General features: G+C 44.5%; 1 protein-coding gene across 1 annotated transcript; it reads right to left on the bottom strand.

Moving 5' to 3' along the window:
• Window positions 1–9,164: 9,164 nt before the first annotated feature.
• LOC122113017 lies at window positions 9,165–13,490 on the bottom strand. The gene is given in 3 exon segments (XM_042685905.1): window positions 9,165–9,217; window positions 9,220–12,478; window positions 12,480–13,490. Coding segments are annotated over 3 exon segments (4,323 nt in total).
• Between the last annotated feature and the right edge of the window lie 1,055 nt (window positions 13,491–14,545).

The raw sequence follows: 14,545 nt of genomic DNA, 5'->3' as shown, positions 1-14,545 counted from the left end.
AAATCTAGTTTGCTAAAAAGAAAAAGCATAAAATTGTTACCCCTAAACAATATTTATCATTTGTGTCATTCCATTGTTTGATGCTTTTGAAGCAGAAGAAATGAGAACCCTTGAGATAGTGTTAGGTGAAAGCTTATAATCAAAATCACTCTAATATTAAACATGTAAATTCACCTGTAGCCCATGCCTATAATCCTATTTACTCAGGAGGCTGAAATCTGGATGATTATTATTGGAAGCCAACACAAGCAAAGATTTGTGAGACTCCATCTCCAAATATCCAGAAAAAGGATGGTTGGAGATATTTGTCATGAATAATTAATAATAGCCCTTACTGGTATCTATGTATATATATATATATATATATATATATATATATATATATATATATATATATATATATACACACACACACACATACACACACACATATATGAGCTACTGGTGCTGGAAAGTATTTTGATTTTAATAGCTCCATTTGTATTCTCAACATATTTTTTCACAAATCATTGTTGTATGTGCAATATTGTATGTGATATAAAAAGAGGGAAAGAGGCAGTGCACTGGTGATCTGAGGATCACAGCTTGAAGCTAGGACAGGCAGAAAAGTCCTTGAGACTAATTTTGAAAAATTTTGTTGTAAAGGTAATGTTACAGCTACTTAAGTCAGGTAATGAGTGTATTTCTTTTTGAACCGTGTCACTCTATCCTTTGTTTGCTCCCAGTTTTTTGCTCCCCCACCCTAAGTTGTATAGTTCATTTCCAACATAGAGTCTTATTTCCAATAACTACTCAGAAAACACTGGAGCAATGGCCTTGAATACAAAAAGGCTCAGGGTCAGCACCCAGTCCTGAGTTCAAGTCCCAGGACTGGCAAAAAAAAAGGGAGGGAGTTCAAGCTAGGATGCAGTTGCTCATAAATTTTCAAATATTCACAGTACTCACAAATTAGAAGACTTTCCACTTGAGGTCTGTCCAGGCAAAACATCATCTCTATAAAACACCCATATGTACAAATAGGGCAAGGGTAGATGTCGATAATTATAGTTATGCACTAAGCTACAGGCTAAAGGTAGATATCCAAGACTGGCCCCAAGGAACAAAAGATAAACCTCATTGGTAAAACAAAAGAAAAACTAAACAAAAGGCTAAGTTTGTGGGTGAATTGGTAGAGCACTTTTCTTGTAAGCTTCAAGCCCTGAGTTCAAACCCCATTGTCAAGGGAACAAAAGGAGAGAGGAGGGGAGGGAAAGGGAGAGAAGGGGAGCAGAGAGGGGAGTTTTCCTAAACATTTGTGTCTCTTACTTTCTTATTCAGTTCTAACTATGTACATTCATATGGTGAGTTCCTATTCTTTGGTTATGTATTTTTCTCGGTTGTGTGCAAGGACTCTATCAAACACTGCTTAATGCCCTTAATCTCACATTGAGGGAAGTATTCTCTGGTTGGGAAGACAAAGTTGTAGTGTTCTATTCAATGAAATCATAGAATTTGAATCCATGAGTATGTCATAAACATTTGACACCCTTTCTTATAGTTTTGTTTGTTTGTGTTGTTTTGTTTTTTTTGTCTGTTGTGGGGCTTGAACTCTGGGCTTGGGCGCTGTCCCTGCGCTCTTCTGCTCAAGGCAAGTGTTCTACCACTTGAGCCACAGCAACACTTCCAGTTTTCTAGTGGTTTATTGGAGATAAGAGTCTCACAGAGTTTCCTGCCTGGGCTGGCTTTGAACCGGGATCCTTAGATCTCAGACTCCTGAGTAGCTAGGATTACAGGCATGAGCCACCAGCGACCTGCTCTTATAGTTTTAATACAAGTATTTATATCATCACAGCATAGAACTAAATAAATGAGTACTGTTGTTTGTTGTTGAGTTTTACTTCTTACTGATAAAAGTTGCATTTTTGGATGTACTTCTCTGATGATGTAATGATTGTTTTAAGATCTAAACAGAAATAAGACAAGAATGCTTACATTTGTTAGAAACATTATCCTTCTAGCAGGTTTCTCTTGGTTGACTGGTAAGAAGGGTAATAGCAGACTATTTTTTTATTATTTGAATTTAACAGTGCTAAACTACAGCATTCAATATTCTTTATAATGTCTTTTAATTTACATATTTTTACTGTCAGTAATTTTATTCTCAGAATCCATAATAAAAGATAAAGTAGAATAACAAAAGGGATTTACAAGATAAATCTGTATTTGTTTTGGATTTATGCTAATTCCAAAAGATCATAATACTTCTCATTAGTGACTTTGAAAAGCTAACAAAGTTTCTCCTTGAAATTGTTTGTAATTACTTCTATGGATAGCATTAATTTAATGTATTGTTCAATAATGAAAAAGTCACTGCATTAACACAGACCCTAGTTATAATGTAGATATAATATATTGACTTAGTGAAGGTTAACCTTTCCTCAACATGCCTACATTTAGCTGTATTTTTTCTAATACATTTTAGACATTCCACTTTCTATGTCCCATGGGCATGAAATTACAAAATTTCATGATGCACTGGACCTGCTTAAAGAGTCTCAATAAGTTGATAGTGTCTTCTTTCACCTAATCTCAGAGTTGTCTCATGAACAGTTTGCAATGTACACAGTGGGCATATTTATGCCTTGGAAAAATGCCAAAAGTTTCAAAGAACCTTATTTTTAAGCACTCCAGATCAGAGTTCATTGACATAAATAAAATGACTCAAACTACTTTTCATTTACATTAGAAGGAAATTTAGAGGGCTGGGAAGGTGGCTTAGTGGTAGAGCGCTTGCCTTGCATGCATGAGGCCTTGGGTTTGATTCCTCAGCATCACATAAGCAGAAAAAAAAGCCAGAAGTAGCGCTGTGGCTCAAGTGGTAGAGTGCTAGCCTTGAGCTGAAGCTCTGAGGGACAGCACCCAGGCCCAGAGTTCAGGCCCCAAGACCAGACCCCCCACCCGAAAAAAGAAGGAAATTTAGAAATAACTAACAATAAAAATACCAAATTTGATGATTATATTAAAATATGTGCAGTGTGAACATGTTTTAGCTTGATAAGTGAAGGTCCTCTGAGCCATTACAAGGAGAAAAAATGCAGACAATTAGAGAATGAGTATTGACCATTCAGTTGCCATGTTTATTTAATAAACAACAAGGCTTGGGATGCCAAATTGCAAAGCCAAATGAAATATTCTCTGCTTTAAACAAAACTTTCATCATTTATTTTTTACTTAAGTGTTAGTGTGTCACAATTTGTTTCATTCATCAACATGAATCTAGGGAAGGAAAAGGACCAAACTAAAAAGTAAAATATATATGATATCATAAATTCAACAATTTACTACTTCAGTTTATTTTTGTATTTCTGAAAAGGTAAGGGTTTTTTTTTTGGGTGGGGGTGTTGTTGCTGTTGGTGGTGATGGTGGTGGTGGTAGTGGTGTGTGTGTGTGTGTGTGTGTGTGTGTGTGTGTGTGTGTGTGTGTGTGTGTGTGTGTGTATTTTGGGGCTTGAACTCAGGACTCCAGAACTGTCACTGAGCTACTGTACTCAAGGTTCATGTTCTACTGTTTGAGCCATGGGTTTACTTCAGTTTTTCTGTTGTTTGATTGGACATAAGACTTTCCTGCCTCGGCTGGCTTCAAACCATTGCCTTCACATCTCAGCTCTTTGCAAGCAAAGATTATAAGCATCCAGCCTGAAATGTGAGTTTGTCTTGCATAAAGCAAATATGTTTAGATAAAGTAGATGTAAAAGAAAGGTATTTTTGCACAAAACACAAAATACTTTACATCCAACTATTTTGAGTTGTAATTGACTGAAAGTTTTATGTATGCCATGAATATCTGTGTGGTTCCTCTATTAAACTCACAGAGGAAAGCTTCCATGATGAAATTGGATGTATCATCAAATGGGGTTGCTATCAGTAAATATTTAAGTTATACCTCAGAGTTCTGAGAATAGATTAACAAACTAATCCACTGTGGACTTAGCTACCTGCTTGATTTTATTCTTTAATAACAATAGAGTTCCTCAGCTATAACAGTAACTCAATAGCATGAGTGACTATCAGCCTCCAGCAGCCAATAGTCTTGGAAAGAATGCTTTAAGTCAATACTCTCAATGGTATTGACTTGAAATAGTCTCACAGTATTGCATTTTCTGTGATATTTCATTTCATTTAAAGTGTAGCATTAAGCTAGTGAAGATTTTACCACAGTGAAGTCACAAAGGAATTCAATAATTATTTAAGAATTCTCCTGAAAACTAAACATAGTGCTAAATGTTACCAGGAGGAAAATTAAATAAATTCATTAAATTAGAGTCTTCTTTAAGAATTGCCTTTAAAATTACATAAAAATAATGCAATTTTTTCAATCCATTACTTCATTCAGTTCATTAACCTTAGAGTAAGCTAACAATTTATTTCTAGATCAAGTAAGTGGAAAAGTAATGAATATTATACTGCACATTCCGACAAACCACAAAGGGATATTATTCTAAATCAGAAGCAGTATTAGAGCTGCACTGTAGCTCTTGGTTTAAATAGTTGGTTACAAGGTTAAGTAGGTTTACTTATGACCTGAGGTCACATGAGAAAGAGACAGAACAAAATTTCTCCTTGGTGTGCCACATGTGAGTCATCATTCTCTCACTCAAAATCTTGTCTTGGTAGCATTGTTCTCTTTGTTCTACATTAGTTCATAAGCCCTGGGAAGTATTCACAGCTATATGAAGTACTAGTTAGAGTCTTACCCTCCAGAATGGCAGGCCTGACCAAGTTTTCTGTCACAAACCACCATCACTTTACACTATGTGGTGAGACGTATGGGAACCCCCACAGTCTCCTTATTTTTCATAAATATCTGTAATGTGTCAGAACTAAGGAATTTGCTATACTATGTACAAGCAGAAAGATGTGACACTTTTCCTTACCCATCATAGAGGTCACAGTCAAATCTTCTATAGCAAAATGCAGATGAACTTGCTGAGTGTGTTGAAGTACTCCCTGTCATCACTGGTACTCGGAAGATGAAACAGAAGGAGCACAATTCCAAGGCCAGCCCAGACAAAGATAACTGCATGACCCTTTTCCAAAGCAAAATAAGGATTTAATATCAGTAGTGAAGTGCTTGACTAGCAAACACAGGACTTTGGTTCAATTTCTAGTACTATAAGAAAAGAAGTCAGATTAACAGAACAAAATAGAGTACATTTACTCTAATGTTGTTTTATGTGACAGAGAAATCTTCAGAAACAAAGTTGTAAAAACTAAAAATAAAATGAAATTATTTTATGTTTAATCTCAGTGAAGAATTGACAGCCACATAAAAATATTGGACAAAACCATATATTGAATTGCAGTAGGCTTAGAGAAGTGGAAAGACTTGACTGTTCAGATTTTTCTTGAGTTATGTGGGTATTGTCAATTACAACTCAAATAACTCCACATAAATTATTTTGTGTTTTGTGCAAAAATACCTTTGTTTTGCATCTGCCTTATCTACTAAAATCCCACTAGTTATGGGGCAAACACTCTTCAGGAGCTAATATAGTAGATCAGACAATAACCTTTCTAGATTTTAAAGCTTACTTTAGGAAAACATATCTAGTTTTTGTAAGCCACCTGGAAGAAAATGAATTCTATTTCTATAGCTTTTAAAATATATTGAGGCCTGTTACAAATTTCTTGCATAGTTAGATGCTTATATCTGGGAAAGCCAACTGAATCTAATCAATAATGGTTATAAACAGCTTTTCATGAATGGTCACTTGTAGAAGATGCAAGTTCTCCCATCAATGAACTACTGGTATCACAAAGTAACAGTTTCCTGGCAGAATGTGATAAATCCATCGATGCCTACTTAAAGAAACATGTCATTTGTCAAGGATACTGAGAACCATCTATACCACTGCAAAAGAACCCTAAGACACTCCTGATCATCATCCAATCCCCTTATACTGCCAATAAAATCTCTCCATAAAACAGATAGGAAGGGAGAGATGGGTTAACAGCTCCTGCTTCCTTCTGTATTTGATTGAGTTTGTTCTTTTTTTAAATAAATAAACAAATCATGATGTAGTTTTGGGTTTTGTATACATAAGACTCAATATTAATTTTGAGGTAGAGAACAAAGACTAGATATAATTGTGACCTTTATAATGAAATTAATGAATATTTTTCTCTTCTAAGAGGTTTCAACCATACTCCCTCCATAAAGATTAGAAACAGAGTACATTCTTTTTGAAAGACCCCCGACAGGGTGGGGTGCCTTTCAATCTAGAGAGACCCTTTCCCAAGGAACAACGAGACCACTTGTGCGGATGCAATCAGCAAGAGGTTTATTCGGGCATGCCCCAGACTCCCAGGTACACACGACCTCGAGATCCACAAGGTTCGGGTCGGTGGCTGGGAACCTGTTACACGGGTACCTGGGGCGACAAAGTCTATCGGGAGACTTGCGCGCCCAAGTAGCTGAGAGCACCCTCTTTTATGGGGCAGCTGGAAGCAGGGTTACAGAAGCGAGATGCATGGTTACAGGGTGTTGATTGGCTGATTTTAGTTATGTGTAGGGTAGGGATTGGTGGGCTTGAGTCAGGCGAGCGGGTTAGGCAAGGTCCGCTCAAGGGGGTGTTGGGACTTTCCACGGCAGGGTGGGGTTGGCTAACATGTCTGTACATGTCCGTACTTGCTTGCCCTGTAATTGTTAACTCAGAGACCCTTTGTTCCTCATTCCCGGTTAACGGTTTAACCACAACATCCTGCCTCGCCTTCTCCGGTGTTTTTCCACCCACATAGTTTCGCGGAAGGAGGTTGGTCAGCAAGTTGTCTAGGGGGACCTAGTGGCAAGGCATATGCTAGGGTCTTTCATTCCCCCATTTTCTTTTTGCCTGAATGAAATCCTTCATTCAACCAGGGCTTCCTCTGTTGTTTTAAGTTGATGGTATTGTTGGGTTAGCACCAGGGCCTGTACTACCGATAGGCGGTCTTTTACAAATTGTACCAAGCGGTTTACAATGCTTGGGCCTAGGGTAAGAATTATCATCAATAATATTATTGGTCCCATTAGGGAGGACAGTAGGGTGGTGAACCATGGGGACTTGTTCCATAATCCTTCGTACCAGCTCTGTTGGGATGTTAATTCCCGCTGTCTTTTTTTCTAACCTTTCTTTAAGTTTATCTAGGGTTTTAATTACCACTCCTGTTTTGTTAGCATAAAAGCAACACTCTTCTTTTAGGGCAGCACATAGGCCTCCTTCTTTAAGAAAAAGCAAATCTAACCCCCTCCGATTTTGGAGGACTACCTCGGCTAAGGAGCTTACGGAGTCAGTTAGCGCCCGAACGGATTTTTCCAGGGCTTTTAGATCATCATTCATAGCTTGTTGGAGGAGCATGTACTGGTCTGTCCTAATCAGGGCCGTGGTTCCTGTGGCGATTCCGGCCGATATCCCTCCAAGACCTAGGAGAACAGCTAAGGTAATGGTTACAGGTTCTCTTTTGTTTCTATGTATAGGGTCCTCAAAATACCGTAAGACAAAGTCATCAGGATGGTAGGTGATGCGGGGCCAAACTTGTACAAGTACACAATAATCCTGGCTTCGGTTAAAGACAGCTGCTGACACACATGGGATGAGGCCGGTGTTACAAGCCCAATAAAGTCCATCTTGGGGAACCAAGTAGTATGACCCAGGAAGGACTGCCTGAGTTGTGTTACATAGGATTTTGTGGGATAAAGGGACGTTACCCAAGCACATTCCGCCTCCTGATACTTCGGGAAGGGTCAGCTGATGACTGGGTAAAGATCTACAACTGGCAGGAGGGCTGGTGTAGTTGGAAACTCTGGTATTTACAGCAATGCCCTCATAGTAAGGAGGGCTGGGGGTTAGGCAGAGCCAACAGTTTTCAGTGCGGTTAGGGTCGGCATGGTTTAGGGTGGCATAGGCTCCTTTGACCAGGTTAATAAGCCTATCTCCTGTCCCAAGCGAGGCTGGAACAGCCATGGGGGTGGACGGGGGAGAGGAAGTAAATGCGGGGGAAAGGGTAGATTTAGTGGGGTTTCCGGCAGGGGCCCTGTGGTCTGATAAAATTGGATTGGGCCCGATGGATAGGATAGGGGTTACTTCTTTATGTAACCTAATTTGAAATGTCACCCCTAAGTCTGGGCCGGTTAAATACCATCTTAGCCCCCACTGTCTGCCTGTCATCCATAAAGCTGGAAGTAAAAGTTTACCTTTATCTGTAAAGGATATTTTGAGGGGCAAGCAGGTGGCATTGGTTTTACATGAAGTAGCCCAGGCGCCTCCTTTTCTTACATCAATTAAGTCGGAGGAGCTGGGTTTCCAATATGCATCTCCCGTTGTTTCACAATTCCATGAGGCACAATAGTATACATCCGACTGTCCACATGTATGGACAGCAGCTCGGGACCTGCCGTCCCGAGGGCAGACATAGAAATCATGTCTGGCCAGCTCCTCTCTTTTGTCAGGTGAACAGCAACCATACTGATTATGAGGCTCGCCATGGGAAAGAAGATAACTATAGTCCCAAAGGCTCGGGCAGCTGTTTACAGGAATATCAGTAAACATGGCATTAGGTATGTCCCATTGGCCCGAAGTTATCCCAGCCGCTAATTGGCAAAAATCAGGAGTAAGGTCCGGCCACCAAGTACCCCAGGGATGGTCTCTAGAACTAATCTGCCAGATTACATCCGCAGTACCAGACATGACCTGCCAAGTTTGTAGCACAGGCTGATGTGGGTTGGGAGAGGCAAGACACAATTGGGATAGCATAAGGCAAAAGAGGGAAATCATGCTCGCGAAAGTCTTATCTTAAGGGGATTTTGAGTGCGTTGTATTTTCCAGGCTGGTGTTTTTGAGGCTTTCTCCGGGGCCCGGGCAGCCTTGACGTGGGACGCGTGGATCCAGGCGGCGATCCCGTCTACCTTTACAGCTGTAGGTGTGGTAAGGAGAACGATGTACGGGCCTTTCCACCGGGGTTCCAAATTTCTTGTCTGGTGACGGCGGACCCACACGGAATCCCCTATCTGGAAGCTGTGAGGCAAGACGGGGTGGTTCTGGTGATCCCGATATGCCGCCGCAAGAGGCTTCCAGACTTCACGCTGGACGATCTGAAGTGCCTGCAAGTGAGCTTGTAAAGAGGGGCTGGGAGACGAACGCGGGCCCATTGTCAGTCCCCAACACCTGTGGCATACCATACCCGGGAAAAATTTCTTCCATCAGTTTCTTTGTTACCACTCTGGAGGTTTCTTGTTTGGTAGGGAAAGCTTCTACCCATCCTGAAAATGTGTCCACGAACACTAGGAGATACTTATATCCATACTGTCCAGGTTTTATTTCTGTGAAGTTGATCTCCCAGTGGGTCCCTGGCCGCTGTCCCCGCACCCGCACTCCTGGTCCTACTTTGGTCTTTCCGGCGTTGACGCGTGCGCATATTGTGCACTGATCTGTCACCGATTGTAGGCTGTCTTCTTTTCCCAGGAGATACTTCAGTCCCTCTTCACGGTCAAGGAGGGTCTTCATTTTTCGGTTGCTGAGGTGGGTTAGTTTATGGAGGCGGTCTATCATCTGATGAGTCCATTTTCTGGGCCAAACTGTTTTTTCATCATATGTCCAAATCCCTTCTCCGGGGTCAAAAGTGGCCCCCATTTTCTTTAGGTCGTCCATGTCCTCTGGACTGTATGGGAGCGGACTGAGTCTTTTTGTCTGAGGTTTAGCCGCTACCGGGAGGACTGGGGTTTTTAGGGTCCCTGTTAGCGCTGCCTTTCGGGCCGTCTCATCAGCTAGTCGTTTGCCCCTTGCTTCCGGGGTCTGTCCTTTTTGGTGTCCCGGACAGTGCATAATGCTCAGTTTCTGGGGCAAGAACAAGGCCTCGAGTAGGGCCAAGATTTCAGGCTTGTTCTTGATTTCCTTGCCCTCTGAGGTCAGTAAGCCCCGCCTGCGATAGATTTCTCCATGCACATGAGCTGTAGCAAAGGCATAGCGACTATCAGTGTAGACATTGAGTCTCTTGTCCTTTGCCATTCTAAGTGCGTGGGTCAGGGCGATCAGTTCGGCACGCTGAGCCGACGTTCCGGGCGGAAGTTCCTTGGCCCAAATTACCTCAGTCTCGGTGGTGACAGCGGCTCCAGCCTTTCGCTCCCCGTTGTCCAAGAAGCTGCTCCCATCTGTGTACCAGGTGAAATCAGCATCTCGGAGGGGCTGGTCGGTCAAGTTGGGTTGGGTTCCATGTACTTCGGCCAGAATTTGCAAGCAGTCATGGGGTTCCGCCTCCCCCGGTTGTGGTAGCAAGGTGGCTGGATTTAAAGTTACCACAGGCCCGAACTGTATTCTGTCTTTATCCAGGAGCATGGCTTGGTAGTGCGTCATGCGGGCGTTAGAAAGCCAGCGGTCTGGTGGTTGTTTGACCAGGGCCTCTACTGCATGTGGGGCCAGAATGATAAGCGGCTGTCCCAGGGTGAGCTTACCCGAGTCTTTTACCAGAACTGCAATGGCCGCTACCATCCGCAGGCATGGGGGCCAACCGGAAGCAACCGGATCCAGCTTTTTGGAGAGATAGGCCACAGGACGTCTCCAGGGTCCCAGCTTTTGGGTTAGGACTCCTTTTGCGTACCCTTGTTTTTCATCTACAAATAGCTCAAAAGGTTTGGTTAGATTTGGCAATCCTAAAGCCGGGGAGTGTAAAAGGGCCTCCTTGATGTTTTTGAAGGCTTTTTGTTGGATCTCTCCCCAGGCAAACAACGTCCCTGGTTTTGTCAGCGGGTACAGAGGGGCGGCCATTTCCGCAAAGCCGGGGATCCATAGACGACAAAATCCAGCTGTACCCAGAAATTCCCGCAGTTGTTTTGGGCTCTGGGGTGGGGAAATATCCATAATTGCTCGTTTGCGAGACTCTGTCAGCCACCTCTGCCCATCCTTGATCTGATATCCTAAATATGTGACTTGCTTTTGGCAAATTTGCGCCTTCTTTGCGGAGGCCCTGTATCCTAGGGTGCCTAGGGCCTGCAAGAGGGCTTCAGTTCCTGATTTACAGTCCTCCTCTGTCTGGGCTGCCAATAGAAGATCATCTACCTATTGGAGCAATTTTAAGGTTGGGTGTTGGATTCTAAAATCGGCTAGGTCTCGGTGTAACGCCTCATCAAACAGTGTAGGGCTGTTTTTAAATCCCTGGGGTAGCCTAGTCCAAGTCAATTGTCCTGATACTCCCAATTCTGGATCCTTCCATTCGAAGGCAAAAATAAGTTGGCTACTGGGGTGGATTCGCAAGCAGAAAAATGCGTCCTTTAAATCCAAAACCGTATACCAGACGTGAGTAGGGGGCAGTCCACTCAGTAGGTTATATGGATTAGGGACCGTGGGGTGGATGTCCTCAACCCGCTTATTGACTTCTCTCAAGTCCTGCACTGGTCTATAGTCCTGGGTTCCCGGCTTTTTGACTGGGAGTAGTGGGGTATTCCAAGGAGACTGGCAGGGGGTTAGTATTCCTTGGTCCAGCAGTCTCTTTATGTGAGGGCGAATTCCCTGGCGGGCTTCCTGGGACAACGGGTATTGCTTGATGGATATAGGTAAGGCAGTGGCTTTTAGCAGAATTACTAGAGGGGACTGGTGGACGGCCAAGCCCATGCCTCCCGTCTCAGCCCAAGCTTGCGGGAATTTTTGTACCCAGGAATGTATACACGGGTCTTCTTTGCTCTTTTCTTGTTCATACAACCTGTACTCGTCCTCTATCCCAAGAGTCAGTACGTGCAATGGCTGTCCCTTGGGTCCGGTAATGCGTGCCCCCGTTTCCTCGAAATGAATTTGCGCCCTTAATTTAGTAAGCAAGTCTCTTCCCAGCAGGGGATAGGGGCAGTCGGGAACATGCAAGAAAGTGTGCGTCACCTTACCGGTAGCCAGCTGTACTTTACAGTCGGTGGTCCATCGGTACCGCCTTCCTCCAGTGGCTCCTTGGACCCAGGCTGATCGGTCACTCAGGGGTCCGGGGGTTGTGGTCAGCACCGAGTGTTGGGCCCCCGTGTCCACCAGGAAGGTGACGGGTTGCCCCCCAACTTCCAGAGTTATCCTAGGCTCAGGGGGGGGCTCCTGGCCTGGACCCCCCTAATCATCCAGAGTTAACAGGGATGTTTGGGGTCTTGGTCTTCGAGGTCCCCGGGGTCTTTTTGGACAGTCTCTCACCCAATGCCCTTTTTCTTTACAGTATACACACTGATCCTTCTCCACTTGGGTACCCTGCCTGTCTCCCTTCTGTCTATCCTGTCTCTGCCCTGTTACTATGGTGGCCAGTAACTTACTCATTTCTTTAGTTCTTTTACGATCGCGTGCACTCTCCCTCTCTTCTGCTTCCTTTCTGAGCCTTTCCTCCTTCTCTTCTGGAGTCTCTCTTTTATTATAAATGCGTTCGGCTTCCTTGAGCAAGTCGTGTAGGGACATTGTCTGGAGATTTTCCTGCCTTTCTAATTTCTTTCTGATATCTGGAGCTGACTTCAGGGGTGTCAAAATCCCAGTTCGGCTGTTCCAAAGGAAAAGCAGCGTTTATCACATTGGGTAGTTGAGTGGGACGCCCATTCTCTCCGGGGACGTTTTTCCTTGCTTCGAGGAAAACGCGTTGTCTTTCCTCAGTAGTCAGTAGTACCTGTAATAGCTGTTGGCAATCATCCCAAGTAGGTTGATGAGTTACCAAAATAGATTCAATTAAAGAAGTTAATTTGGAGGGATCTTGGCTAAAGGGAGGATTGTTATTTTTCCAGTTATATAAGTCGGAGGCTGAGAAAGGCCAATACTGTAACTGCCCACCCAACCCCGCGCGCAAGGGGAAGGCTCGAGAGGTGGTGGCAGAGTCTGTGGCCTGTTCCCGGCGTTCTCGAAGCCGGCCAGCGATTGGGGATGGTGCGGGGTCGGCAGGTGGTTGAGGAGCGGCAGCTTCCGCTCCCGAAGGTTGGGGAGCGGCCCCTTGATAGGGTGGCGGATCCTCGGTCAGTAAGTCCAGCAGGACGTCTTCCCCCGGTGGTAAAACCTTCGGGGCAGTAGGCCTGTCCTTTTCTGGAGCCTGCTTTTTATTTTCTAAAGGAACAAGGGCTGGGTAAAGTGAAGTATTTGGAGGGGGATGGGGAGTTGGGGAAGGAAGGAGTGGGAGAGAAAGCTGGGGGGCAGATGGGATGGTTAAGGGGGTAGGGACTTTGAGGTTTAGGGCGAATAAAAAGGGCTTAATCCAAGGGGGAGGGTCTAAAACAAGAGCCTCCCAGGTAACAATATAAGGGACCTGGTCTGGGTGTCCATGTGGTCCCGGGTCCATTATTTTGGCCTTGACCTGTAAAACAATAGTCAAGTTAAAGGTTCCTTCCCGTGGCCAATTAACATTAAAGGTGGGCCATTCTGATGAACAGAAGGTTGTCCATTTTCTCTTCCAGACTTCCACCGAAAGATTGCTGGCTGTCACTTGAACATCCTTCCAGTGCTGTAAAGTAAGGCTAAGGGGGGTTGTGACAGTCTGTCCCATAGTAAATCGTAACACAGACACAAACAGAAAACAAATACAGACTACACTTACTTTCGCTGCGCGGCTTCGGCAGCAAACCGAAAGCAAAAACCAGATGGAGACTGTGTCGAGAGTCCGGATCTCTCCTCTCCCAGACGAACCACGCGTCCAAAAGGACCGGGTTCCAGATGGGCCACTTTCTCAGGCCCCGGATGAGCCACTTTTTCAGGCTCCGGATGAGCCACTTTTTCAGGCTCTGGATGAGCCACTTTTTCAGGCTCCGGACACCTCCAGGACGTCTCCTGGGGGCTGCGGTCGGGAGTATGAGCTCGTCAGCTCCTCCTCGGGTCCGCCAGATTCAGACGAGTACGGCCGACTCCCAAAATCAAAAACGCAAAGCAATTGACCACACACCTTAATTTCAGACAACACGCAGACAACACACAGACAACACACAGACGCTGGCCAGCTTACCTCCCGGAAATGGGTCGGTGGTCCCTGGGTGGGGGGTCTCTATCCTGGACGAGCCCCCAGATGAAAGACCCCCGACAGGGTGGGGTGCCTTTCAATCTAGAGAGACCCTTTCCCAAGGAACAACGAGACCACTTGTGTGGATGCAATCAGCAAGAGGTTTATTCGGGCATGCCCCAGACTCCCAGGTACACACGACCTCGAGATCCACAAGGTTCGGGTCGGTGGCTGGGAACCTGTTACACGGGTACCCGGGGCGACAAAGTCTATCGGGAGACTTGCGCGCCCAAGTAGCTGAGAGCACCCTCTTTTATGGGGCAGCTGGAAGCAGGGTTACAGAAGCGAGATGCATGGTTACAGGGTGTTGATTGGCTGATTTTAGTTATGTGTAGGGTAGGGATTGGTGGGCTTGACTCAGGCGAGTGGGTTAGGCAAGGTCCGCTCAAGGGGGTGTTGGGACTTTCCACGGCAGGGTGGGGTTGGCTAACATGTCTGTACATGTCCGTACTTGCTTGCCCTGTAATTGTTAACTCAGAGACCCTTTGTTCCTCATTCCCGGTTAACGGTTTAACCACAACATCCTGCCTCGCCTTCTCCGGTGTTTT

Source organism: Dipodomys spectabilis, unplaced genomic scaffold (genome assembly GCF_019054845.1).
Source record: "Dipodomys spectabilis isolate Male_0828 unplaced genomic scaffold, ASM1905484v1 ptg000096l, whole genome shotgun sequence".
Classification (NCBI taxonomy): Eukaryota; Metazoa; Chordata; class Mammalia; order Rodentia; family Heteromyidae; genus Dipodomys; species Dipodomys spectabilis.
Note: the sequence above shows the minus strand (reverse complement) of the source record. Positions and strands in the feature narration are given on the sequence as shown.